This window comes from Pyrenophora tritici-repentis, chromosome 4 (genome assembly GCF_003171515.1).
Source record: "Pyrenophora tritici-repentis strain M4 chromosome 4, whole genome shotgun sequence".
Classification (NCBI taxonomy): Eukaryota; Fungi; Ascomycota; class Dothideomycetes; order Pleosporales; family Pleosporaceae; genus Pyrenophora; species Pyrenophora tritici-repentis.
Window position 1 is genome coordinate 2,762,340 of NC_089393.1, and position 25,808 is coordinate 2,788,147.

Here is a 25,808-nt window from a genome sequence, read left to right on the forward strand (position 1 = left end):
TCTATATATTTTTCTCTTTCTAATCTCAATTTTTCTCTTCTATATTACCTCTCTATGTTTATTAAACTTTCGAAATTTGAAAAAGAAGTTTATACTCTATCTTTACAACAGCTATCTACTAGTGCTATTAGTACTATCCTAGAAAAGTCTTCTACATCTATTACAGACGCTTTACAACGTATTAAGAAGAAAAAAAAGTACTTCTTTACTTCTTTCTAAGCCTAAACTAGGTCGCCCTTCTAAGATCTCTAAAAGAGCTACTAGAGTAGTTAATAGAGACCTAGAACGAAGTCCTAAAAAGACAAATCAACGCATTTTAGAAGAGTACAATCTCGATTTCTCTACTAGAAGCCTACAACGCCTATTAAAAGTAGAGAAATACTCTGTTTCTACTGCTAAGAAAAAACAGCTTTTAAACGCAAAAAAAGCTGCTTTACGGAATAAATACGCTAAGAAGATACTTAAAATTCTAAAATATATACACTTTAACAAAGTTATATTTTCAGACGAGTCTTCTATACAGCGTAGACACGGTGCTAGGCAAGAATACGTTAGAAAGAGAAGAAACAAGAGAACTGGCAAAGAACAAGTCTCTACAGCTAATTCAAGTGAGTTTAAAAAAAATCTGAATAACTTATTTTATTTTCCTAAAAATCTAGTATTTTTTGAGTTTTTTAGATTATTTTTATCTAGCTTACTAACTAAGTTATAGCCCGAGACATTACTATCTCTGTTTGGGGAGCTATTTGGTTAGGTAGAAGATCTAAGTTATATATAACTAGAACGCTACAAGAACCTAAAAGCTCTACAAATATAAGATATATACGAGAGGTTTTAAATCTAATTATTAAACTTCTATTCAAAAGAGGTGGGAAAGTATTACTTTACTTACAGCTTTAAAAGACTCTTACTAAGTTATTCTTTATTGTTTTTCAAAACTTCTTTTAGATATAGAAAGCTAACTTTTTTTCTATCTAGAGTGGAAATTTTAGCAAGACAACGCCAAGATTCATAAAACGCCAGCAGTTATTTCTTGGTTTTTAAGAAATAGGAATCCTCTTTTTAAGCATCCTACCTATAGCCTAGATCTAAATCCTATTAAAAACGTTTAGAGTCTACTTAAAATTAGACTAGTTAGAAGATCTACTACCTCTTGAGGCGTAGGTCAAAGAATAAAGGCAGTAGAATTGTTTAAAAAAGCAATTTTAGAAGAGTGGGAGCAAATACCGCAAGAGGCAATAGATAACTATATTTCGTCTTTACCTAGACGTTATACTGCGGTAAAACAAGCTAAAGGTTAGTATACTAAGTACTAGCTACTAGATCTAGCGTGTTTAATATACTAAAAGCTTACAAATTAACTTTCTTATCCAACTATTGCAATTGCTAATAGAATAGCCCTAAATAAGATTATATTACTCTTTAGTATCTTTATAATAACATATTAAATTTGTAGCTAAAAAGATACTCTAAATAAAAAGCTAAAGCTAAAAAAGAGGATAGCTTTTTAGTATAATTAAATACTACTGAAGTTACACAAATCTATGCTTACTAATCAGCCGCTTCAAGACGCCACCCTAAAGAAGAAGCTCTTCGCTCTCTAGAACCCTAAAAAATATAGCTCTCGCTAGTCTAGTTCTCTAGATATATAGTTTTAAAGAAGGTAACTTTTTTAATGTTGTTTTCTTTTTGTCACCCTACCGTAGTATTAAAGATTAGGCTACCTAGGTTAGAAAGCTTTATAGGCACTTACCTAAGCTGCCTAGAATGTTAAGACTAAACGCACCTAGCGGCTAGAGTGTAAGTATTATACTACTACCTATGCTATATGTTAATCTCTCGGAGACTAAGAGAGCGATCCTCCCGACTATTCTATTAAGTCTTATAGGATCTGTTCGATTTTCTAAACAGACGATTAAATAAGTAGTTTACTCTAATTATTAAAGAAAATCTTTTAGGTAAAATGTTTAATTATAATGTCTATGGGAAGACTCTATTAGATATTATACGGGTAATTATAGCTTTTAAAGCTTAGGTATAATAGAAGTATAAATTATAGGTTACAGAAATCTATTAAGATAATAATACTGCTACTTTGCCTTAGAGAGAGCGATTAAGATATAAGGAAAAGGCTAAAGAAAAGGAGATTATAGTCTTTAGTTATCCGCTATATATATATAAACTAAACAGCTTAGTAAAGTAGGTAGGTTAAGAGCTAATTACAAAGTTAATTAAGATACGCCTTAGCGTAAACTTCCCTAAGAAGCTCTAGCCTTAAATTATAGATACGGTGGCTTACCTACACGCGAGAAGCCCTACTACAGTCTATTAGTACTAATCTCCTGATAAAATCCTCGAGAGCTAGTTTAGGCAGTATTTTAGATAGTACAAGCCTGCGTAGATTAGACACCGCACCGCGGATCTGCGACTAGATTAGAGTAGGATCTACGCCTATAGCTGTCTCGCATATCCCTTAGATAGGGACCGCGCAGTAAGGCGAGATCGTCGTAGATTTAAAGTTAATCTAAGGGGTTAGATTAGATATTTAGTTAGCTATTTAGCGTCTAATTTCTACAGGATATAGATCCCTATTGCTAAATAAGTAATTACTTCTCGCGATGTGTCCTTTAACGAGACTTATTTCTATATAGGGAAGAATTAGAATAAGATAACATGATCCATGGGCGAGCGGCGCACACGGGCGAGCGGCGCACCCCACCAACTTTACTCACCTTACTGATCTTAATCTACAATGGCTCAACGCAGCGCTACTCAATTACTATCAAATGAAGCAGATATTCAGCTTGCTATCTCATCTATTAATGCGCACCAGATCCAAGGTACCCGTACTGTTGCAGTAGTCTACAACGTAGCCGAAACAACGCTCCGCCGCCGACGCGCTGGTATACCTGCCCGACGCGATTGCCCGCCCAACTCAAGGAAGCTTACCCAGAGAGAAGAGGAGGTGATTATTAGCTATATACTTCAGCTAGATCTGCGTGGATTTGCGCCTACCTACACAGCTGTACGTGATATGGCTGATAAGCTGCTGGCTGCGCGTGGTGGAGAGCAGGTTGGAGTCAACTGGCCATCTACCTTTGTTAAGCGTACAGACAGTCTTCGGACGTGTTTCAACCAAGCGTACGATAGGCAGAGAGCTCTTTGTGAGGATGCAACATTAATAAAGAGGTGGTTTAAGCTTGTAGAAGAGACAAAGGCTGAGCTAGGTATCTGCGATGAGGACGTCTACAACTTTGATGAAGCTGGCTTTATGATGGGCAAGATTACAACGCAGCTAGTTATAACAGGAGCAGAGAGGAGAGGCAGGCCGAAGAGTATTCAGCCAGGCAATCGCGAGTGGGTAACGCTGATCGCTGCTATCAGCGCTGCTGGCTGGTCAGTCCCACCGTTCCTCATCTTCGCTGGCCAGTACCACCTATCAGCCTGGTATAAGGAAGCTGAGATCCCACGCGACTGGGCGATCGCAGTCAGCGATAATGGCTGGACGAATAATGAGCTTGGAGTTGAGTGGCTAAAGCACTTCAACGCTCACACGCAGGCTCGTAGTGTAGGCGCGCGTCGCCTGCTTATTATTGATGGCCATAAGAGCCACCAATCTCTAGAGTTCCAGGAGCTCTGCAAGGAGAACAATATCCATACGCTCTGTATGCCTCCTCACTCATCTCACCTACTCCAGCCACTTGATGTTGGCTGCTTCTCGCCATTGAAGCGCGCGTACAGCCGTGAGGTGGAGAGCCTTATGCGCAACCACATCAACCACATCACCAAGCTAGAGTTTCTGCCAGCGTTCAAGGCAGCATTTGATCAAGCGTTCACGCCAGCCAATATCTGCTCAGCCTTCCGCGGCGCAGGCCTTGTTCCTCTACAACCAGAGGCTGTTCTATCAAAGGTAGATGTACAACTGCGTACACCTACTCCTCCAGCAGCTCTGCCAGAGGCTCCCTGGGTAGCTCAAACGCCGAGCAACGCGCGTGAGCTTGAGGCTCAGTCAAGCCTAATACGTGAGCGCGTGCGCCAGCACAAGAGCTCATCACCAGCTTCAATTATTATGGCGATTGACCAGCTAAAGAAGGGCGCCGAGGTGATGATGCTCTCTGCTGAGCTGATGCGCGATCGGATCTCTAGTCTTGAGAAGGCCAATAGCGCAGCCTCAGAGCGTAGGCGGTGCTCTAAAAGGCGTATACAGAAGCATGGAGTACTCACAAAGGGAGCTGGAGAGGATATACTGGCTCAAAATGAGGCTGACCAGCAGATTGCTCATGAAGAGCGTCAAGGAGGAGCGCGATCAGGCCTCAGCCAGCGGGCTCAAAGGCGCTGCACTAGGTGCAAGGAGACTGGGCACAACTCGCGCACATGCAAGACTGATACTATTAATATAGAGTAATCTACTGTATCAATATCTAGCAATAATATTATCGCGTTGTTGAGATGCATCGCTTTAAAGTTGCAAAAGTTGGTGGGGTGCGCCGCTCGCCCGTGTGCGCCGCTCGCCCATGGATCATGTTACTAAATAAATAATTAATTAAACTTATAGATATACTTAATATTAAGGAATTATATAATCTAGAGGTAAATATTAATATCTTATATTTTAAAGATTAGGCAATCTAGACGACAGATCTAACTACTGAAAGTAATCTTAGGGATAAGCTACCTAAAGGACCTAAACTGGAGGCTGGCTAACTAGATAATTAGTAATAAAGGTAAGTAGAGACTAAGCGAATTAATTTACTAGCTAGTAATTATTCAAGAATTCGCGTAGGTTAGAATCTAGGATATAGACTTATAACTCCAGAGTAGACGCCTAAGCTACATAGCTCTAGGATAGATACTAATTAGCGTTTTTTATCTAGTATTTAATAAGGAATATATTAACCTTATAAAATTAGAGATCTTAATATAGGTAATCTAGTTATTACTAAATTACGTAGCAAAGGGCTAGAGCGCCTAACGTAACTTAATAAATCTCTTATATAACTAGTGTCTACTAACGTAGATAATTAAGAGGGAATAACTACTTAAGAATAATTAGTTACTTAAGGCACAAGACGTCGTAAACGTCTGCGCGTATTAGTAAGATCTTCCTTAAGGGCGACTACGCTGATAGAGGATCTAGATGTTAGATTAAGTACGCTTATATAAGGAACTAGTAGGGGACTCTAGGGAGATTAGATAGAGCCTAATATAGTCTATCGCTATATACCTATTAGGCGTAGATAAGGTAGAAGCAAGGATCTAGATAATTGATTAGGAGATAGAGCTACACCTATAGGTGTGCACGTATTAATCGCGAATTTCTAAGATATAGATAGTCTATAGAGCGATTTTAAGTACACGTATATACTAGGGATAAACAAGATCTAGAAAGATTAAGTAAATTATAAGACGCTGAATACTATGGTTATATTAGTAACGCTTAATCATCTATACCGTAGGTACTTAATTTAGGGGATCGTCCGCATAGGGACGTCCTACCTAAACTACTACTAATATAGCGTAAGCTATAGAGCTATTTAATGCGCCCTCTATTTATAGATAACTCTAATAAGGAGGTTAATTTGCTTAGGAAGAAAGAGACATAGACTAAGATCCTAATAAATTAAGTCCCTAATAAGCTACTCTCGCTTAAATAGGTTTAGATATATCAGTATAATTAGGAAAGGTACCTTAACTAAGGTAAAGCTTAGATTATTATAAGAGGCGATCTTTAAGTAAAAAACTTGCTAAATTCTACTTATATAGCTCCGTTAGTACCTAAATACTTTAGGACTACTATAGTAATTATAGCTAAGTTTAATATAGAGATTGTATAATTCAATGCTGTAAGAGTATTCTTAAATACTAAGATTATAGCAGAAAATCTTGTGTTCTGTTAGCTAGCTAATGGATTTAAGAAAATTAGAATATATATTTAGCTAAATCGCGAGTTGTATAGATTAAGAAGCTTACTACTCCTCTACTATAAGGAGTTCTCTAGATCGCTTAGGAAAGCAGGACTAGAGTGCTTAAAGAAAGAGCCCTGCCTATTCCTAGATAAGGATTATAAGTTCTTATTATTATTCTATATAGACAACATCCTACTTATATTTTTTAAAGAGTTTAAGGATTAAGCTATAGAATGATAGAGAGTAATTAGTTTAAAGTATAAGATTAAGGTATAAGGACTACTTAAGTAGTTCCTTAGGGTTAAGGTTATTTAGGACTAAGACTCTTATATAATTACCGTACTCTATAACACGTATATTAACAAGATTACTAAGAATTTTAGCTTAGAAGATAGAATATTCCCTTTTACTCCGCTACTATTAAGAGAACTGATTGAGTCTAATAGAAAAGTAACTTAGTAGTACATTGAGGTATACTAGGGAATAGTTAGATTAGTCCTATATATAGCTATTTTGCTTAGATCTAACGTAGCCTTTACTGTCTCTAGGCTGTCGTATTTCTTAACTAATCTAAGTAATTAGTATATAAGGGCGGTAGAATAAGTAATAATATATATATAAAAGACTTAATAAGATACTATCTAGTATAGGCACTAGACTAGACTAGACCTAGTTATCTATAGCGACGCGTCTTTTATAGATAATCTAGAAACGCGTCGCTTATTGTACGGCTACATTGCAATGCTCGTTAGCGGCGCGATCTTCTAGAAAGTAACGCGCTAGAGCATAGTAACTACCTTAACGACTAAAGCTAAACTCCTTACTCTTAAGTATATAGCTAAGGAAGCTATAGCACTTCAGCGCTTCTTTAAAGAACCAAACCTTAATCTTAGGGACGTTTAGAAGATCTAGTACGATAATTAATAAACGATTAGACTAGTTGTTAGGAAAAATAAACAGATTATAATAAGACTATAATATATAGATATTTAGAATATGTGGCTTAGGTAAGAGTACGTAAAGGGATCGTTCTAGGTAGAATAACTGGAGACTAGCTTAATACTAGCTAATAGTCTGACAAAGTTGTTAACCTAATAATAGTTTAAGAAGTTTAAGGCGTAGCTTAATCTTTAAGATACGAAATAGTAGATTACTAATTAATAAAGCGTTATTTAAGGAAATTAGTCTGATTAAGGAAACTACTATATAAGGCTTAAGGATAAAGGCCTTAATTAGCTAGAATGCGTTATTAGTAAGGCTTACCTAAGAAGAAGTAAGAGATTAATAGATAGAAAAGAATCTAAGCTTTTTTACGCTTAAGCTTCTTAGTAAACTTAATAGCTATCTTACTAATACGATGAGTAAAGTCTTAAATAGACTTGCAATAAATAGCAGCGTAATTAGGGATAGTAAGACGCTTAGGCTTTCAAGTAGATAAAGGACTAGTAGAGGACTTTTAAGTAGAAACGACTAGTAGAAGGCTTATAATCAAGAAAAGAATTATCCTTATCCTAGCGAAAGATACTCGCCTTATAAGTGGGTGTAGTGTACTTAGCCTCGCTAGAGAGATTAATATAGTCCTCCTCTTTTTAAGAAGAGTAGGTATAGTATTTATTAATATTAAAAGTAATATTCTCCTCTTTAGAAACGAGTTAATTATTATTATTATTAGATACGGGGGACTTCTTAGAAGCGTCAGTAGATAGACGCTTAAACTTAATACGATTATTAAGCTTCTAGATTATCATAAAGATAATATTATAATACTTCTTAATAATATGCTAGACAGACTTATTAGCTATACGCAAGCTATTAATTAACTAGAGTATAACTTATAAAGGGAGCGTCCTGACGCTGCTTACGTATGTCTTGCTTTATAGCGGCGTAAATATTACTAGCAATAGACTCGTCGCTAGGAATAATATTAGCTAATCAAATTAAGATTAGGGACTAAGCGCGAAACTTATACTTGAGTATATATATAAAGCTCCTATAAGTCTAGTAGTAACTACTCTTACGATTAACCTAATTATAATAAAGCCTATTACTATTATTTAAAGCCTACTACTTGACGTAATGCTCGTAGGCGAACTTATATGGAATACTAGCTTAAAAGCTGTATTACTTCTTAATAGATAAGAGGGAAAATAGGCTTATATTATCAATAATTAGAGAGGTAGTAGGGCGACGAGACTTAGGCTTATAGCGATTACTAGTAGTAAAATAGAGAGCGCTAGCTAAACGTAAGCTACTAGAGGTAGCACTTTTAGAGTTATAAGTATATTTAGTATTAGCTCGTTAATCGGCCTTACCGCGAGTAGTCTTAGGCTACATTTTATTAGTATCTTACTTACTTACTACTGCGTAGCTACTTAAACTTACTATAACTAGAGCGGCGACGACGAAGACGAGTAAAAAGGGCAAAGGAGAACGAAGGCGAGAAGAGTAAATAAAGAGCGTGCTGTGCGGGAATTCGAAGAAGTAATAGTATAAAGGCGGTAGTAAGAATTATTGTAATGGTAGAGTAGAAAATATAAAGTAGCTAAGTAAAAGATTGGGCTATAGGCATTGATAGTAGGGATTAGCGCTAGTCTAGCGAAATAACGCTAATAGCGTTACTAGTATAATGCTCCCTAACTAGTTTTTAGTATAATAAACACGCTCTAACCATTTACAGCGTAAGGATTATTAATTTTTACTACGCACCTTATAAAGTCTTTGAAACGTAAGATTTACCGCTTAACCGCAAAAGGACTTAGGACTAAGATATTAACTAATATAGATGTTATTTTTTAGCAGGTTTCTACACATAGGAGCAGAAGGTCTAGGATAATATAGCCTATCTAGGATAACTTTTTAGACCGCTATATAGTTAGTAATTAATCTTTTTAAAGAGACTAGTTAAAGCTACTAGAAGGAAATAAGCAGCCGTATATACTAGCTGCGAACACTTATTTTTAAGCAATTTATAGGTGTCAGATATTCACTCTCATCTGGAATACTGATGAAATAGATAATAATAGTGATGATATAAATGATTCATTGTGTCGTGGTTCTGTCTACAATTGTGGGCACACCTAGGGGGTGCCAAGCCTTCCTGTGATCCGATTGGCTCTCACAGATGCCGGGTCGCGCTAGTCTAACCTAGCGACTGTACGCTCTCATCTTTGATAGTGCTATTATCTAACACACCCCTTTAGCTTAGACGCTCTTCACGCTTATAAGCTAGGCACTTAGTCCTACTTAAGGCTTACCACGAGATTTTTAAGTTTTTCTTAAATTTCTTCGAGTGGTGCTAAGTTTCTCGCCAGGATTTCCTCAGCGGGGACTAGTCCTAGTTGTTCTAGGAATTCTAGCTATTTATTTAGTAGCAATAACTTGGTGAGACCGTCGGCGATTATATCCGCGGTAGGCGTGTACTCTACGGAGATCCAGCCTGTCGACACCTCCTGTCTAATCTAGTAGTTGTGTATGTTAACATATCTAAGTTTAGTTTAAAGCTTTAAGACCTCCTCTGTGACTAGGCGAATAGTCTATTTATTGTCGCATTAAATAGTAATACTAGGGGTGTTAAGCTAGATGTTTAGCTCCTTAAGGAGACGGGACAGGAATAGAACTTCCTGAGCTACTTAAGACAGGGCGAGAAGCTTAGCTTCTGTTGCTAATGTTATAACGGTGTCTTATTTATTTACTTTTTATGCGATAAGTCTATTAAAGAGCTTAATCGCGTAGCCTTGTAAGCTTTTCCTGTCTAGTGTATTGTTAGTAAAGGAGGCGTCGCTAGCTATCTGTAGTCTAGTACCTCCTCTAAGTTATAGCGCGAGGTGTTTTGTTGCTAGTAGATATAGAAGAACACAGTTGGCAGCGTTGTGGTGCTCTAGTCCTAGATTAGAGAGAAAGTAGGCGAGCTGCGACGTCGCAAAGGCGATGTCTGGTCTAGTAGTTACAGCTGCGAAGAGGAGTAAGCCTATCTTGCGCTGGTATTTATTAATCTCTAATAAGGAGGCTAGGCCGTCTCTTAGTAGTAGTTCGGCAGTCGCTATCAGCGTGTCGTGTCTAATATTAGTATAGTTGGCTAGTCTACTAATCTTGTCTACGTAGGCCGCCTACAACAGTTAGATCGTTCTTAATTTGCGATCTCTAATAATCTCGACGCCGAGGAACTATTATAGGTTATTTCCTCCTGTGAAGAGGTACTTCTCCTATAGGCGGGTAATTGCCTGCTAGGCGGATTACTCTATATCTTTATAGTATACTAGTATAATATCGTCCACGTAAAAGAAGATAATAATGCCGCCTTTAATAATATAGAAGGGCTCGTAAGGTACTTCTTAGAAACTAAGTTCTTTAAGAGTACTTATAAACTCTTTCTGCTAGAGGAGCGGGGATATGCGCAGTCTATATAATGCCTTATTAAGCTCAAGTATAGTATCTAGCTTCTAATAGCCGCGTAGCATTCTTATAAATGCTTCTTAGTCTATTATCGTATACACGAAGGCGTTTACTACGTCGTACTATTTAAGCTTTAGGTTGTACTTTACCGCAATTACGGTTAGCATTTAGAACGATTAGCTTGCGAGGGTTGCAGCGTATATATCTTGCGATGTGATGTTTCGCTGCTAATTACCGCAGACGACTAGTCGTGCCTTGCACTTAAGTAGTTAGTGATGCTTATTAAGTTTATAGGTGAATACCTATATATAGTCTAGGATTTACTATCCTATTTACTTTATTTTCTTTATAGGGATCTCTATCTATAAGCTTATGTAATAGTAGCTTGCTAGATAGGACTGTTCTACTTTATTAAATATTTCTCCTATTAGGTAGTCTTTAAGCTTAGTTTGGTATTTCAGCAAAGGTAGTAGCTAACTATAATAGGGCTTTAAGCCTTTAGCGAGTATTTTTATAATTGTAGCTTTATCTATAGCTACTCATCTATGTTCTCTAACCTTTCTAGCTTAGGTACCTGCTATAAACGCTGCTACCTATAGGGCAGTCTAAGGAGTTACCTGTTAATCCTTCTTATCTAGCGATGCTCCTGCTATTAGCCGCGCGAATAACGCTGCGGGTAGCGGTGTCGCTAGAGGTGTTAGGCAGCTGTCCTAGATTTTCCTCCCTTAGTAGTATCCTAGCTAGTCGCCCTCGCTGTCCTAAGCGAGTGACTCCTCTAGTGGACTGTCTTCGTAGAAGGACTCTGTCTCTAGTTGCTGCGATAGTGTCGGCAGCTTGATAGTCCTTACATATGTCGCAATATCTTCTAGCATACTATTTATAAGGCTATCTATCAGGTCCTTAGACTTACTATTAAATACCAAGTTTTCGTTAAAAACGACGTCTCTAGTGCTAATTACTTTAGCGAGTAAATGTATCTAGATGCGATAGATATTTAATAATTAGTATCTAACTAGGTATCTAATCTATGCCTTTAGGTCGAGGCGCTATAGACGAGACTTTCCTCTATAGGTGTCGTCTATTATAGCAAAAGCTTTGCAGCTATATACCTTAGGGTGAGTAAGGTTTAGTTTTTAGAGAGATTTAACTATTCCGTTGCTAAACGCTACTCGCGTAAAGAAGACTTTGTATAGTGTCTTCTAGTGATTGTTGTAGTTTAGGGTTCTATTATAGAGATAGACTACGGCTTAAGTAATTTCTAGCTATAGTTCTTAAAAGGGGTTAGCGTTAAGTCGCATTACGCGTGCCTTCTCCTTGTTTACACCCCCTAAGCGCTTAGCTTCACTATTTTGTGCCTGTGTGTCTAGGGCTAAGGGCTTAACTCTAATACCTTGTGTTACTAGCTATCACTTAACATCTAGCTTAACAGTTATAATCTCGTTGTTAGACTCTATAGTCTTAATAGATATATTATAATAGTTCTTTATAAATAAGAAGAAAGCTGTAAGCAGCTAGATAATAGACTTAGCTATCTAGTTGTTAGTAAAGTATAGGTCCTATTAGAGGCCTAAAAAACGATTAGTAATAAGTATTTAGCTCTTCTTTTTATAATCGCCTAGGCTCTATATGTATAGAAGTCGATAGCGAGTTACTCTCCTAGGCTATTATCGTTTGTTCGCGGTAGGCGTTGTATCTGTCTCTTAGACTTAGCTCTTCCGCAGGAGTTACATTATACTATCGTTACCCCTTAAACTCGCACCCCCTTAGACTACTGCACGAGATGCTTAATTGCTGCTAGTCTTAGGTGGCTAAGTCTCTTGTGCTATAGCATCGCTAAAGTCTTCTTTAGTCCTCTCTACGTGCGTATTGTAATAGCTCTTATATAGATAAATGCCTAGGGTAGAGGACTATACTCTAATACCTACTAGCTAAAGGTTTCTAAGAGGTTACTAATAACTTAATTGTCTAGTCCTCGTAGGTTAGTTAGGTTTAATTTAGTATCCTACTAGATTCCTCTTTGCTATAACAGTTGGAAGGACACTAGATTATATACGATCTCTAGGTAGATTGCTATATCTCGCAGCATTAGCTTTGTTGTCCTATGCTAATATTGCAGCGTAATGTCTGTAGTCCTGTATCCCCGTATCTAAATCTTTATACTACTAGCCTATATATAGTCTCTTAATAATAACGGGCGGTCGTTATATATCTAATCTAGATTACTTATAATATAGCACGTTGCTCCTAAATCAAGAATAAATAATTGTGCGAGAGGGTACGTGTGCTTAGCTGTCCCACTCCGTGCGATAGTAGTGAGCGCAGCGTCTACGTCTGTAATCTTTTAGCCTTCTAGTTATTTAATTAGTGACTAAGAGAAATCTAGGGTTAGTGTATATAATTACTTTAGCACTAGTGTACGAGTATAGGGTCTACTTTATCTGCAGATTAGCTCTTAAAACGATAAATTATATTTATGTCTAAACTTAATAAGCTCGTTTATTGTCTTATTAGGTTGCTACTATTTTAGGGCAGTCTCTAGGTAGAGATAAAAGCATATTCTAATACTATAATATTATCTATATGCTTAGCATTGTACTCTAGTAGTAGTAAAAGAGTCTTGTTCTAAAGATCTCTTAAGCGTAGACTTTATGCTTCTAGCTTATACGTTAGTATTAGGGTCTACCCTAGTTTAGCGTTGTTTAGGAGGACGTCCCTAGTACGTTGTTAGCGAGGTCTGCCCTAGTTTTATTTTCATTAATTTATTTTTATTAATAGCGCGGATTTTAAACTATAAGGCGTCCCTAATAGCTCCTAGTCGGATTCACTGCTAGTAAAAGTTAATCTATATAGTCTATCGTAAGCTGCTATTGTAGTGGAGGATTTTCCCACAGGAACGTGTGCTCGATGCAAGTATTCGAGATTAGATTGTTGAGAGAGAGAGTGTGTGTGTGTGGGTGTCTGAGTGATGTCCGATGGGATCCTTCGCGATCCCATATGGTTTCCACTGTCCGAGCGCCCTTCGGGTCCGTTCATTCCCACTTGCTCTACCACACTATAGCTACTTTATACTTCCCTAATCTAAGAGGATAGTTTATTATTATATGCTCTCGGAACCGTTTTACTATCTTCTTCTAGCTTATGCCTACTGCCCTACAATTATTATCCTAAAAATTAGTAGCCTACATAGGTGTAGTTTTATTAACAGCTGCTAGGAAGTCTTTTATTGTTGTGCTAAGCTAGGATAGCTTAGGGACATTGTACGTCTCCGCGTAGGTTGCGTCTTAGTTATACTTAGCTAGCTACGTGTCCTATTGCGCCGCGCTTCTTATAGGCTGTAGGGCCGCAAGATAGCGCTCGCGTGCTTGGTCTTTCTCAGTCTCGTTATTAACCCCAACGGTTAGTTGTAGGTTGGCAATCCACTCGCGTAATGTCTTATCTATAAGACAGCATATACGTAGTAGGTGTAGTAAACACGCTTAATTAAATTAAGGTTATAATATGTTAGAAGCTTAATTACTCCTTTTCGTACTAGTGTTGGTCGCTCTTGTACTGCTCTATCGACATACGATAGTACTCAAGATCTTCTTTAAATGCCTTTTGCCCGCTGCTAGACAGCTCGCTTAGGCGCTCTAGTTCTCCGATGCTAGCAGCTGCTTAGTAGTTAGCGAATACTAGGATTCTAATGTCTTTTGGCTCCCGAAGGGGCTAAGTAGTAGATTTTAGGTTAATCTTATCCCAAATATTGTGCGCTACGCAACGCGCTTATAGTTGCAGCATCTACCTAGTGTAGTCTGACTAGTCGCGTAAAGTCACGGTCGCGTCGCGGGTGGTAAATGTGGTCATTTTGGTAGGTAGGTAAAGGTAGTGAGACTCTTAATTGTCAGATATTCACTCTCATCTAGAATACTGATGAAATAGATAATAATGGTGATAATATTAATAATTCATCGTGTCGTGGTTCTGTCTACGGTTGTGGGCACACCTAGGGGGTGCCAAGCCTTCCTGTGATCCGATTGGCTCTCTCAGATGCCGGGTCGCGCTAGTCTAACCTAGCGTCTGTACGCTCTCATCTTCAACAGTGCTATTATCTGACAATAGGAATTGAAAGGAGAACTTATAATTATACAGCAGGCATATTTTTTAAAAAGGCTCGAACGTATAAGGTGTTATAGTTAAGAGCGACTAGACGAGCAGCTCTTATGCCTATAGAGGGGCGCGCTAGTTAGTGGCGGACTTATAGAGGATTAAAAAGATAGAGGGGCACTACGATAAGTAATCTAACTTATGTGAATAGCAATCCGACCTTTTGAGACGGCGTCGGACTAGGGGGTGTGTCGCGGAAATAGACTTAATGTTGGACGTTAGATAATTTTATAATGAGATTGGGTCTTTCATACTCTAGATATATGCTAAGGTACTAGTCTATTATGTATAAATACTAGACTAGCCGTCTGATCTTTCTAATCCTTAGAGCAATTAATGATCCCACTCTTAAACGAATCTAATCGGTGTCATCCCAGCTATCATAAGAATATATATATTTCTGCAACAAATAATACAGTAGTTAGTAGGTCTAGGTCGAGGTATCGTAGGATTAGTGCGCTAGTAAAGGCGCTTTTTAGGTTATTAAAGTCCTTTCGACAGTCGTCGTTAAAGAGGAATTTAACCTTCTTCTTAGTTAGGGCGATAAGCGGAGTAGTAAGGTAAGAGAAGTAATCTATAAACAATTAGTAGAAGTTTATAAACCTAAGGAAGGCTCGTACGTACTTTACGTTACTTAGGTGTTCCTAGTCTGTTATAGCTTAGACTTTCTTAGAGTCTATTCGTATTCTATTAACTCTAATAACGTAGCTACGGCAAGTACCTTTAGTCTAGTAAATTCGTATTTATTAATGTCAAGTTAAAGTCAAACTTCCTTAAAAGTGCCTAAGACTGCTCTAACGTGCTTCTTATATTCGTGTAGGCTCTTACTATAGATTAGGATGTCGTTGAGATACGCAGTATAGAATACATCTAAGAATAGACGTAACACGTTGTTCACGAAGTGCTAAAACGTACTTAGTACGTTAGCCAATCTAAATAGTATAACTAAGCTTTCAAACAGGCTATAGTAAGTAATAAAAGTAGATAGCTATTTATTACTTGTAGCGATACGTAGGCAATTAAAGGTAGCAATAATATGAAGCTTTAACGTGGTTCACAAGCGAGTCGCCACCCTAACCGAGTCGCCACCCCAACATAATCGTCGCGCCTGCGCAGCAACTTTACGCAACACCACAATAAACTGCTATACTATACGCTATACTATAGGATTATTTAGAAGCGTCGCTATTATCTGCATCCTTAATTTCTGCCTTATAGGTGTAGGAGTTGTATCTAATCTCGCTACAACGGCCGCAGCGTCGCCCTACGCATACCCTCTTTATAGGCTCCTTACCCTCCTTATAACTACTACCCTCCCTTTTAGCAATTAGGTTAGATACCTTACTAACTATTCATACCTTCTTTGTCCGTATATAGCGTCTTTTATAGATCTTACGCTTTATAAGCGTATTAATAGCGTCTTAAAGGCAGCCTATTTCCTTCTACACTAAGACTATATTATAAGCTATCTAATAAGCGTCTTTACTTAGCTACTTAACCTGCTTATCTAATAAGCTTACTAGTAACTTTTAGTAGTTTTGTATACAATTTTAAATTAGCTTAGATTGCGCCTCTACCTCGCGGGCGTTACGCGGTGTTTACGCCTCCTAGGCGATAATGCCTAGTATAGGTAGTATTAGCGTACGTAGCTATATATCTAGCTCTAATAACATCGCTTCTAGGTCGTATAAGACTAGCCTAGCGCCTTAAAACCTAGCGCAAATATTCTCTAGTGTAAACGTCTTCTTATAAGCTACTTTCAAGGCTAGTAGGAAAGTTTCCTTATTAATATAGTAGATGCGGCTATGTGCTAAGAGTAAGATCTTATCGCCGTACGTGCGCTTTAATAGCAAGTAGGGGACAACGTTAAGAGGCTATAGAAGGTGCGGCGAGTAAGGTAGTATATAGAGAGTAATAATCTTATTCTCCTTATAGTAGTTCTAGAATTCTATTAAGTAGTAGCTCTTATAGCTGTCGATAATAAGCAGCCTATACGCCCTAGTAGAAGACGCCTTTATATAGGCGTTAAAGTACTTAAGCTAGGCTAGCGCGAGGTTATTATTAATCTAACTAGTAGAAGAGATAGTAATAATCTAATTGCGTGGCAGATCTGCGAACTAGAAGGTAATAAGGACTTTACCTATAAAGATTAAAAAAATGTAGGATAATACGCCCTATTATAGAGACGCCTTAGACTAGAGTTATCTACTCGCGATTGCTAGGCTACAGTATCTTCTATTTCCTAGGTTTCCCTAAGCCTATGACTATAAGCTAAGAAGATATTTTACCTATTATAAAGCCTAACTTATGAAAGTTCTTAGTGTCCTTATCTATAATACTATATTTCGTCTTTATTAATTAAACTAGGCTAAACTATAGCCTAATAACTACTAGATCCTCGTAGAAAGCATACTAGTAATTATAAAGACGGCTCTAGCGCGTACGTAGCTTAGGTGTACGTTATATAAAGTTATTAACCTAGTTCTTACTTATAGGCTCGCTACTATAATCGCGTAGTAGTCTATTAGCTATATCTCGTACGTGTGCCTTTAAGGGCGGTATTCTATAGAAAGACTCGTCGCGTATAAGCTATATAATTACCTCCGTTTCTAGCTTTAAAAGGCGCTTTATATTTAGCTTATAATCGCGTTAAGGGCGTTGTCTAGCGCGTTAGTTGATAAGTGTTCTTTAGGGGACGTTATAGGTAGCTACAGCGCGTTTATTGCTTCGAAATTAATATAAATTAATATCTAAGAGAGTAAGCTGTAAATCACCCTTAGTATAACGTACCTCACGGGCGAGTGGGCCACACGGGCGAGTGGGCCACTCCGCTAAGACCCCACCAAAACATACTGTTACCTACAGTACTTTCACAATGAGCCAACAACAAAACAATCTACCAGCTTTAAAAGAGGCTCGATTACAGCTTGCTCTCAAGGCTATCGAACGCGACGCGACGCTGTCGCAGAGACGCGCTGCAGCTATCTACAACGTATCTCGAGTAACTCTTGGGCGCCGACGCGCTGGAATACCTCTTCGGAGCGATTGTACGCCTAACTCAATGAACCTCCTTAAGACAGAGGAGGATGTAATTGTCCAGCATATCCTTGACCTCGACGCGCGAGGATTTCCGCCCCGACTTGCTGCTGTGCAGGATATGGCTAATTCTTTGTTGGCTGAGCGCCACCGCGACCCTGTTGGTCAGAACTGGGCTGCAACCTTCGTCAAACGTCGCCCTGAGCTTAAGGTCAAATTCAATCGCAAGTATGACTACAAGCGAGCCCTCTGTGAGGATCCTGAGGTTATACAAGGCTGGTTCCGACTTGTGGAGAACACAAAGGCCAAGTACGGTATCCTTGATGAGGACACCCACAACTTTGACGAGTCTGGCTTCATGATGGGCATGATATCAACTGGAGCAGTAGTCACAGGCTCTGAGCGTCGAGGACGACCAAAGAGCGTTCAGCAGGGCAATCGCGAGTGGGCTACAGTGATCCAGGGTATCAACGCGACTGGGTGGGCAATCCCACCTTTTATCATCTTCAAAGGCAAGAACCACCTCTCTGCCTGGTACAAGGAAGATAACCTACCTCGCGACTGGGTTATTGCAGTCTCTGAGAACGGCTGGACAACAAACAAGCTTGGTCTAGAGTGGTTAAAGCACTTTGACGCTCACACAAAGAAGAGGACTGTAGGAAACTATCGTCTGCTTATTATCGACGGCCACGAGAGCCACGACTCGCTCGATTTCCAGCAGTACTGCAAGGATCACAACATTATTACTCTCTGCATGCCTCCTCACTCGTCGCACCTACTACAGCCTCTTGATGTGGGGTGTTTCTCGCCTTTGAAGACAGCGTATGGCCGCCAAGCCGAGGATCTAATGCGCAACAAGATCACCCATATCACTAAACTAGAGTTCCTACCGTGCTTTAAAGGCGCTTTTGACGCTGCGATTACAAAGGCCAATATACAAGGAAGCTTTCGAGGCGCTGGCTTAGTCCCATTTAATCCAGAGGCTGTGATATCGACGCTTGACGTGCGGCTGCGCACTCCACTGCTACCTACCGTCGAGGACGGTCCCTGGCAGTCGCAAACTCCAAGCAATACCCTAGAACTTGGGTCGCAATCAAAGCTGATTCAAGAGAGGATTCGAAGACATGTAGATAGCTCACCTACGTATATGGTTGAGGCGATCAAAAGCCTGTCAAAAGGTGCAGAGATGATAGCGCATTCTCTGGTGTTAATGACCAAGCGCAACGCTGAGCTCCAAGCCGCCAACGAGGCCTCAAGTAAGCGTAGATCATATAAAAGGAAGCGCTTACAGCAGCAAGGGACCTTAACAATTGATGAGGGCGTGCGACTGACGACTCTTAAGGAGTTTGGGGCATGTAGTGATAGGAAGAAGGCGAAGAAGAGAGTGCGCGTTGAGGCAGGCGAGCCTAGCCAACGACGCTGTGGACGCTGCGGCGAGGCAGGACATAATATGCGCACATGTAGGCAAGAAGCAGCGATAGATTCTGAGTAGAATAGCCTATTACGATTTCTATTTACTATCTTTGACGGTGCTATATAGTCGTGTACAGTCGTGGTTTTAATGGGGTCTTAGCGCAGGTGGCCCACTCGCCCGTGTGGCCCACTCGCCCGTTAGGTACGTTAGGACTTTTCTAATTGATGTAGATGTAGCATTGCATAAAGTTGCTGCTTAGGCGCGGCGATTGTGTTAGGGTGGCGACTTGGTCAGGGTGGCGACTCGCTTGTGAACCACGTTATATAGTACTTTACTTTGCCTAGTTAGCTTAAGTTCTCTTAAATTAGTAGAATTAGGTATTCGTTCTTAATAGTAATAGCGTTGAGTGCCTAGTAGTCTATATAGTATTAGAGACTACCTGTTGGAAGGCCTTGTACGATCGTACGGTGAATAACAGTAGCTAAGGTAATCTTGTGTATTGGTATTCTGGTGTATGATGATTCTACGAATGTGGGGGCTACGAAGGTATACATAGCGTTGGGTCCGAGTTGGGCCGAAGTAGGATCGAGGCGGTACATTGGGCCTTATTAGGCGACACACCGTGTGTATGCCGACACTGGCAATCTTTTCTTATTGTAACGACTGATGTAAGGAAAAACGGGTCTTCTAAAAAGGGCACAATGAGAGGGATTCCAAATAGGCATATGTGCCTACTCCGTAGGTCGCTGCACAGATCCCTCTACTCGGATTGACAGCTTGTTGCTTTCGATGAAACGTTCTAACGCGCGATTTGGTGTTGCTTTCGTGAATGCGTCCGCGGGGTTGTCCTCTCCGTTGATCCAGCGGATCTCAGTGATCTCGCGACGCTCGTATGACTGCCGAAGCGCCATGATGTCGATCATCAGTCGCTTCTCAGCAGTTGTTCCGAGTTTGACGAGGCATTCATACAAGGAGTATGAATCCGTACACACAATAAGTGGGATCGGTGGTAGACCTAGGCGTCCTGTAATTATCTTGAGGGTTGTTAGGATAGCGATAGCGATGTCGACACCGCTAACCATGCCGTACGTTTCTGAGGCAAGAACGCTCCGGGTAACGCGTTTGCATTTGGTCGAACTCCAATGGATTACGTTACCACGAATATCAAACGTGCTGTCTTGTCGACTCGACTCATTCGCAAGGATAAGTAGGTACCCTAGCTGTGAGCTAAGGTCTTGGTTGTTCGCGAAGGATCCGTCTGTGAACACTACCAGCTTTGCTGTAGCGAGGTCGAGAGGGACGTATCGCAGGCCTCGTTGTATGCTCTCAGATTGCCACTGCAGCCGGCGGTTAAGCTTCACGTATTCTGTGTCCTTAGGTTGTTGTATTTGCGCAGCCGCGGAAAGATCGAACGATGCTTCAGGTTGGCATATCGACGCAATGTACGCGCCACGCGCGCGCTGCTCCATGTACTTCTGTGCTCGGTTTGCTGCCTTCGGATCAATGATTTCGATCTTGGCACCTTGTCCCTTCTGCGTAAGTAGAATCGTGTCTCCGCGCAACGTTAGAGTACATCCGTTGAACTCGAGTGATACTTCTTTGGACAGTCTCTCCTTGGGCTTAGCTCGAAAATTGGCTTTCTGGAGCGCAGCGTCTTCTGCACCAGAGAATGCAGGCGTCCCAATCGCGAGAGTATCGTCTGTCTGCAGGCCCACTATTCCAAACGCTTCCCGTCTCCCGTTCGTGATCAGGAGGCACGGGTCATACGTTGATGTAGCCATGTCGAGCTCCTTGCAGTGGTGTCCTTGGTACGTAGCAAACCAGTGGACTCCTGCTTCCGCGATTCCATAGAGTGGCTTGATTACGCGAATAATTGTTCCCTTGGGATACTTTGTTATAAGCTCCTTTGGGAGGTGCGCTAAAACCGTGCGGAATAGCTCTGTTTGTGCCTGTGGGTACGCTTGCGTGATATCTCGTAGTTCCACAACCATGCCCTCATCGAGTAATGCAGGCGCTAGGGCTAGAATCAGGCGCTGGCTGGCTCGTTGGATGGTTGGCGACTGCGTCAGGATCTCGTGTTTGCCCTCGTCATTGTAACCTTGAACAACGAGGCGTGATTTCTCGTACGGGACCATGGTCTTGCCTTTGACTTCGCGGACCATGCGCGATTTGAAGATACGATACCCGCCGTGTAGAGTTGGATCAAACAGCTCAAAACTGAATACTCCACGGCCGACGAGGTCGTCGATCTCCTTCTGATCGGATGCTTCGAATGGAGCGCCCGGGACGTTAATCACGCCGTCATTGCGTAGCTTGACGGCCAGGGCGTAATCGTCCTCCTCCTTCTTCGACAGGTACTGCACCTTGGGCTTGTTCTTTGATCCAGGTGGGCGGCCCCGCTTGCGCGGCTGAGCCGCTTGGTTGGCTTCCGCCGGTGGTACCGGTAGTGGCGGTTCATCAGCAATCGCTTCGTCTGTGGTCGGAGATCCACCTGTGCCTTGATCTGCGCCGTCTATCGCTGTAGTCAGATCGCGATAGTACGGTTTTACGACAGTGGATCGGAACGTCGTTGGGCCGTTGATCATGTCTACAGTAACATCGTGGTCCTTCATATCGATGACTCTATACGGCCCTTGCCATCCATTCTTCTCGCGCCATACCATCACCTCACTCTGAAGAGGCAGTGACAGTACCCCGTCTGTAGTAGGCCCATTCCTGGTACCAAGTGCGTTGCTCACCGCATGTTCCGCTGAGGCCTTCCGCAGCGCCCTCATCGCTTTCTGGATTGCCTCCGCGCGATGGGTTATCGAGGGAGATGGTGGTGAATCCATGGATATCCGGGGGTATGCACCGAAGACGAGCAGCGTGGGTACGAGCCCGTCTGGGCCTGCGGTGTCGTTGACGGCCTTGACTGCCATCTGCAACACTGCGGCGTCGCTGGTGCCAGTGTCAAGCTCTGTCCTCAGGATCTCGTACACGCGTCTGAGCGGTGCGTGGTATCTTTCTACCTTGCCGATAGACCAATGGGCCTCGGTTGGCACTTGTTTACATGTGATTCCCATGATCTTCGCCTCTGATCTGAATTCGACTGACGCGAAGTTGGTGCCGGCGTCGTGGGTGACGATATCTGGCGGCCCTTGGTATGTATCAATCCAGAGCAGGCGGAGTGCTTCCCAGGTGTCTTTCGCGCTCATAGACGGTAGAAATCGCGCGCCGTTGAATGTTGTAGCCGAATCGATCACGTGAAGCACTGGTTTCCCACTCAGATACATCACATCTACGAGGATCTCGAAGTTGAATTCCCGATCATCTTTCAGCCTAAACTTGAATCGGCGCGGCGCTGGATCATGCGCTTGGCAGTGATGGCAGAACGTTTGGATCTCTCGGAGCAGCCGTTCATCCACGTCCTCGTGTCCTGCGCGTTTGAGCAATCGTATCAGCCGTTCGACGGCTGGATGCCCGAACCTCCGGTGTAAGCGTCGGAGCTCAGTCTCCGTAAGGAATACGCGCGCGCGCTCTGCCTTGCTTAGGTGGAACCACGGGTGTCCCCATTTGCGAATCACTGGAAAGGTAGCTTTTCCTTGTACCAGCTGGTCCGTAGTATTGTTGAAGTACACGTGGAGCCGGTCCATGTCTTTCAGACAGAGGAGAAACGGGGTGGGTGCGTTCAAGACCTCAAATTTGATCTTTCCAATCTGTGTCGATACATGTGCGGTTCCAATCGAAGTAGTGACGCTTCCTTTGCCAAATTGCACAGATGCGTTTCCAGCAGTAGACGTATCTAGAGTTACGGTGGGGTCCTCAGTTTGGAGCGCCCAGAACTGCTCCTTTCCGGCTGTCGATACATTTGAGGCACCAGTGTCAGGAAGAATGCCTTGGTACGTGATTCGCGAGTATCGATCCTCGATAAGGAACTGCGTTGCGGGCGTAATAGGCTCCTTGCACCTGTAGACGTCTTCTCCAGTCACGTGGTGCAAAAAGGCCTGATCTGTGAGGTACTTAACTGCCAATCTTTGGTCCTCATCATCTTCGTCTTGCTCCTCTAGGAAGAACTGGTCGACTTCTTCCCCTCGTACGCGACGAGAAATGTGCTAAACTCCATTTGCTCTCCCGTAATCGCGCAGTGTGTGATGTACTGCGCTTTTGAGCGTTTTCTTTCTTCAAGCGTATGGTTTGTGGACCAACAGCCTGTCTTGCTGCAGACGTAACATTTCTTGTCGATTTGTGTGTTGACTCCAGAGCGGTGCTGAAGCCCACCGCGTCCGCGGGTGAATCCGCTGCGTCCACCACGAGGGTTGTAATTCCCTCGCAATCTTCCAGAGCTGTTGTTGTTGTACCGACGATCCAAGTAGTACTGGCTATCCGTATCCGCCTCAGTGAAGTTGACGGAGACGGTCATGGCGAGTGAGTTTTCGATTGACGATCGCAGATCTCCAAACAGAACCTCGCATTCTAGAGACGGCTTGTAGAGTGCCATCTCGAGCTCCTTCACGCCTCGGCATGCTGTGATTACAGTCGTTCGGAGCGCGTATTCTCCCATGTACTGCTGTCCAAGTGCTCTTTGACACAATTGGAGCTTGTCCAGCATGATGTCAAGGACCTCGTGGAGGTTCTTTTCGGGGTTCTCCCTGCGGACTTTGACAAACGATGTCGTCGTCCAGTCCGCGTAGTAATGGCCGTGGTTGACGTCTGTGTCGAAGTGGTTCTTGAGCTTTGTGTAGGCAGTCAAGAACGTATCCATCCGCTGATCGACGAAGTGGAGGTAATACTCCTCTGCGCGGCCGTCGAGAATCCGTGGAAAGACTGCATGGAACTGCCCTGGCTCGATGTCTGCGTGATAACAGATGCTGTAGAAGATCTTCAATTTATCGTCTAGGAGGTCGTACGGCTTTCCCGTATACTTTTTGTCTCGGTCCCACATTTTCACGAAGACATTGATCGTCTTAGGATCCAGTTTCTCATTGCCAAACTCGATTGGTGGAACTGCCTTGTACGGGTCTGTTTCACCAGAGGGCACAATTGGGGGAACGCTCAGTCCCTTCGGACGTTGCGGGTATGCTGGTGTATACTCGCGGAATCGGTCGAAGTTGTTGTAGGTGAGGGGAGGTTGCTGACTTTGGACGCGCTGATAGGCTGGCTGCGGTGCGGATTCAGTTGTCTCTACAGGCTGGCTTCGGATTGGTTGGTTTTGGGCTTTCTCAATCGTTTTTGCTAGCTGGTCCTGAATCTGTTGTTCTTCCTCAACGGTCTCCTGTCGTCCTTGCACACGGGCGTGGGTCTGGTCTTGATCGCGGGTTTGCCGACTGTCTACGTCTCGGCCTCTTGTCCTTACAGGCGTTTGGGTTCGGCTCTGGGCCTGGCTTGATAATCTCCTGTCTGTGGACTGTACTGATCCTTCACTGCGTTGTTGCCGTAGTGCCCGCTCTTGCAACATGTGCGCAGCTGATCGTGTGTCAAACACAGCCGACTGGAATACGTCCTGAGGCCATTCTAGGTACTCCTCCATGCGTAATAACCTAGCTAGAGACTCACTAGGTGCCATATTAATACGGCCAGTATACACTCCCTTAAAGCGGAGGATCCGCTTTAGTTCCTTTGTGTATATTGGCTGGGCACGTAGGAACATTGCCTCTGTCCATCCTTCAAAGTCCTGACGGAACTCCCAAAAGAGTTCTTCATCTGCTGTTGGTCGATCTGTATAGTCCGCAATCGCACGCGCAATGTACGTTGTTGCTGTAGTAATCCCTACCTCATCGTCTGCAGCTTCAACGTTGTCCTCCCACATCTCTGGATCGATGTGATGCCATTCTCTTGGTTTTATGTTTGTGGTCCCTAGTAGCGCCTCTAGTGTGGGTACCACTCTTCTACTACTGCTCGCCATTCCTACTGCCGGCGTCCTGGCTACCGGTGCTCTTTCCGATGATGTTCTCTCTCCTGCCATTGTGTTCTTGTTGACGCTTGTTGCGCTAGCTGCGTTCGCTAGAGATGCGTCGGTGGTCGTGGGTTGTACACGGGTCAAATCTCAACCGGTCGGTTGGCGCGTGTATAGACGGCGTCTTGGAACGCTTCTGATACGGCTGTAACGGTCGGTCGCTAGCCACGAACGACGCCTGATATAGCTAACAGTGAGCTTAGCATAGATAACTCCGCCTTGCTGATATAGGCAATCTAGGGAACGCGCGGGGTAAAGAATCTATCTCTTCTTAACCTAACTGTCTGTGACTGCCGTGCAATCACTGATCAGTGTTGGAAGGCCTTGTACGATCGTACGGTGAATAACAGTAGCTAAGGTAATCTTGTGTATTGGTATTCTGGTGTATGATGATTCTACGAATGTGGGGGCTACGAAGGTATACATAGCGTTGGGTCCGAGTTGGGCCGAAGTAGGATCGAGGCGGTACATTGGGCCTTATTAGGCGACACACCGTGTGTATGCCGACACTACCTCCTATTTCCTTTATAAAGATAACGAGTAAGGTAATAGGCGAAGAGCTTACGCAGATAAAACTCTTAAATAGGTTCTTATATAAGTATTTACACAGCACCTTACGTTCGTCTTAGGATATAATATAGAGCGGGCTAAAGCTGTGTTACTTACTCTCTATAAGTTTAATCTTATAGTTGTGTAGGCGTCTCTTTAGGAGCTGCTTTAAATTCTCTTAAGAGAATACTTCTAGTAGGTTATAGTAGTCTAGAGGGACTTTCGTGGTGGGGTTTATATAGGTCTTCTTAGCTAGGGCCTTCTTAATACTCGCTAGGCTAACGGCGTAGATCTTGTATCCTTTCTTACGTGCTAGGGTTATAAGTAGGGCTGCGCTAATATAGTAGATATTAAGCTTAGGTCTTAACTTTAATTTATTATCTTAATTATATAATATAGGCGTATAGTCTTAGCTAGGACTGTAGTTATAATTAGG

At 42.2% G+C, this 25,808-nt stretch overlaps 3 protein-coding genes across 3 annotated transcripts; 2 read left to right on the forward strand and 1 right to left on the reverse strand.

Annotated features, from left to right (window-relative positions):
* Nucleotides 1-3,034: 3,034 nt before the first annotated feature.
* On the forward strand, nucleotides 3,035-4,405 carry PtrM4_098210 (uncharacterized protein; the record flags this gene model as incomplete). The annotated part of the gene is made up of 1 exon (XM_066107255.1): nucleotides 3,035-4,405. The coding sequence occupies one exon, from the start codon at nucleotides 3,035-3,037 to the stop codon at nucleotides 4,403-4,405; it is 1,371 nt and encodes a 456-aa protein (XP_065962923.1).
* Nucleotides 4,406-17,316: 12,911 nt separating this feature from the next.
* PtrM4_098220 (uncharacterized protein) lies at nucleotides 17,317-18,969 on the forward strand (the record flags this gene model as incomplete). Its single annotated transcript, XM_066107256.1, has 1 exon — nucleotides 17,317-18,969. One exon carries the CDS (start codon nucleotides 17,317-17,319, stop codon nucleotides 18,967-18,969), a length of 1,653 nt encoding a protein of 550 aa, XP_065962924.1.
* Nucleotides 18,970-19,622: 653 nt separating this feature from the next.
* Nucleotides 19,623-24,832, reverse strand: PtrM4_098230 (uncharacterized protein; the record flags this gene model as incomplete). The annotated part of the gene is made up of 2 exons (XM_066107257.1): nucleotides 19,623-22,879; nucleotides 22,945-24,832. 2 exons carry the CDS (start codon nucleotides 24,830-24,832, stop codon nucleotides 19,623-19,625), a joined length of 5,145 nt encoding a protein of 1,714 aa, XP_065962925.1.
* Nucleotides 24,833-25,808: the final 976 nt, after the last annotated feature.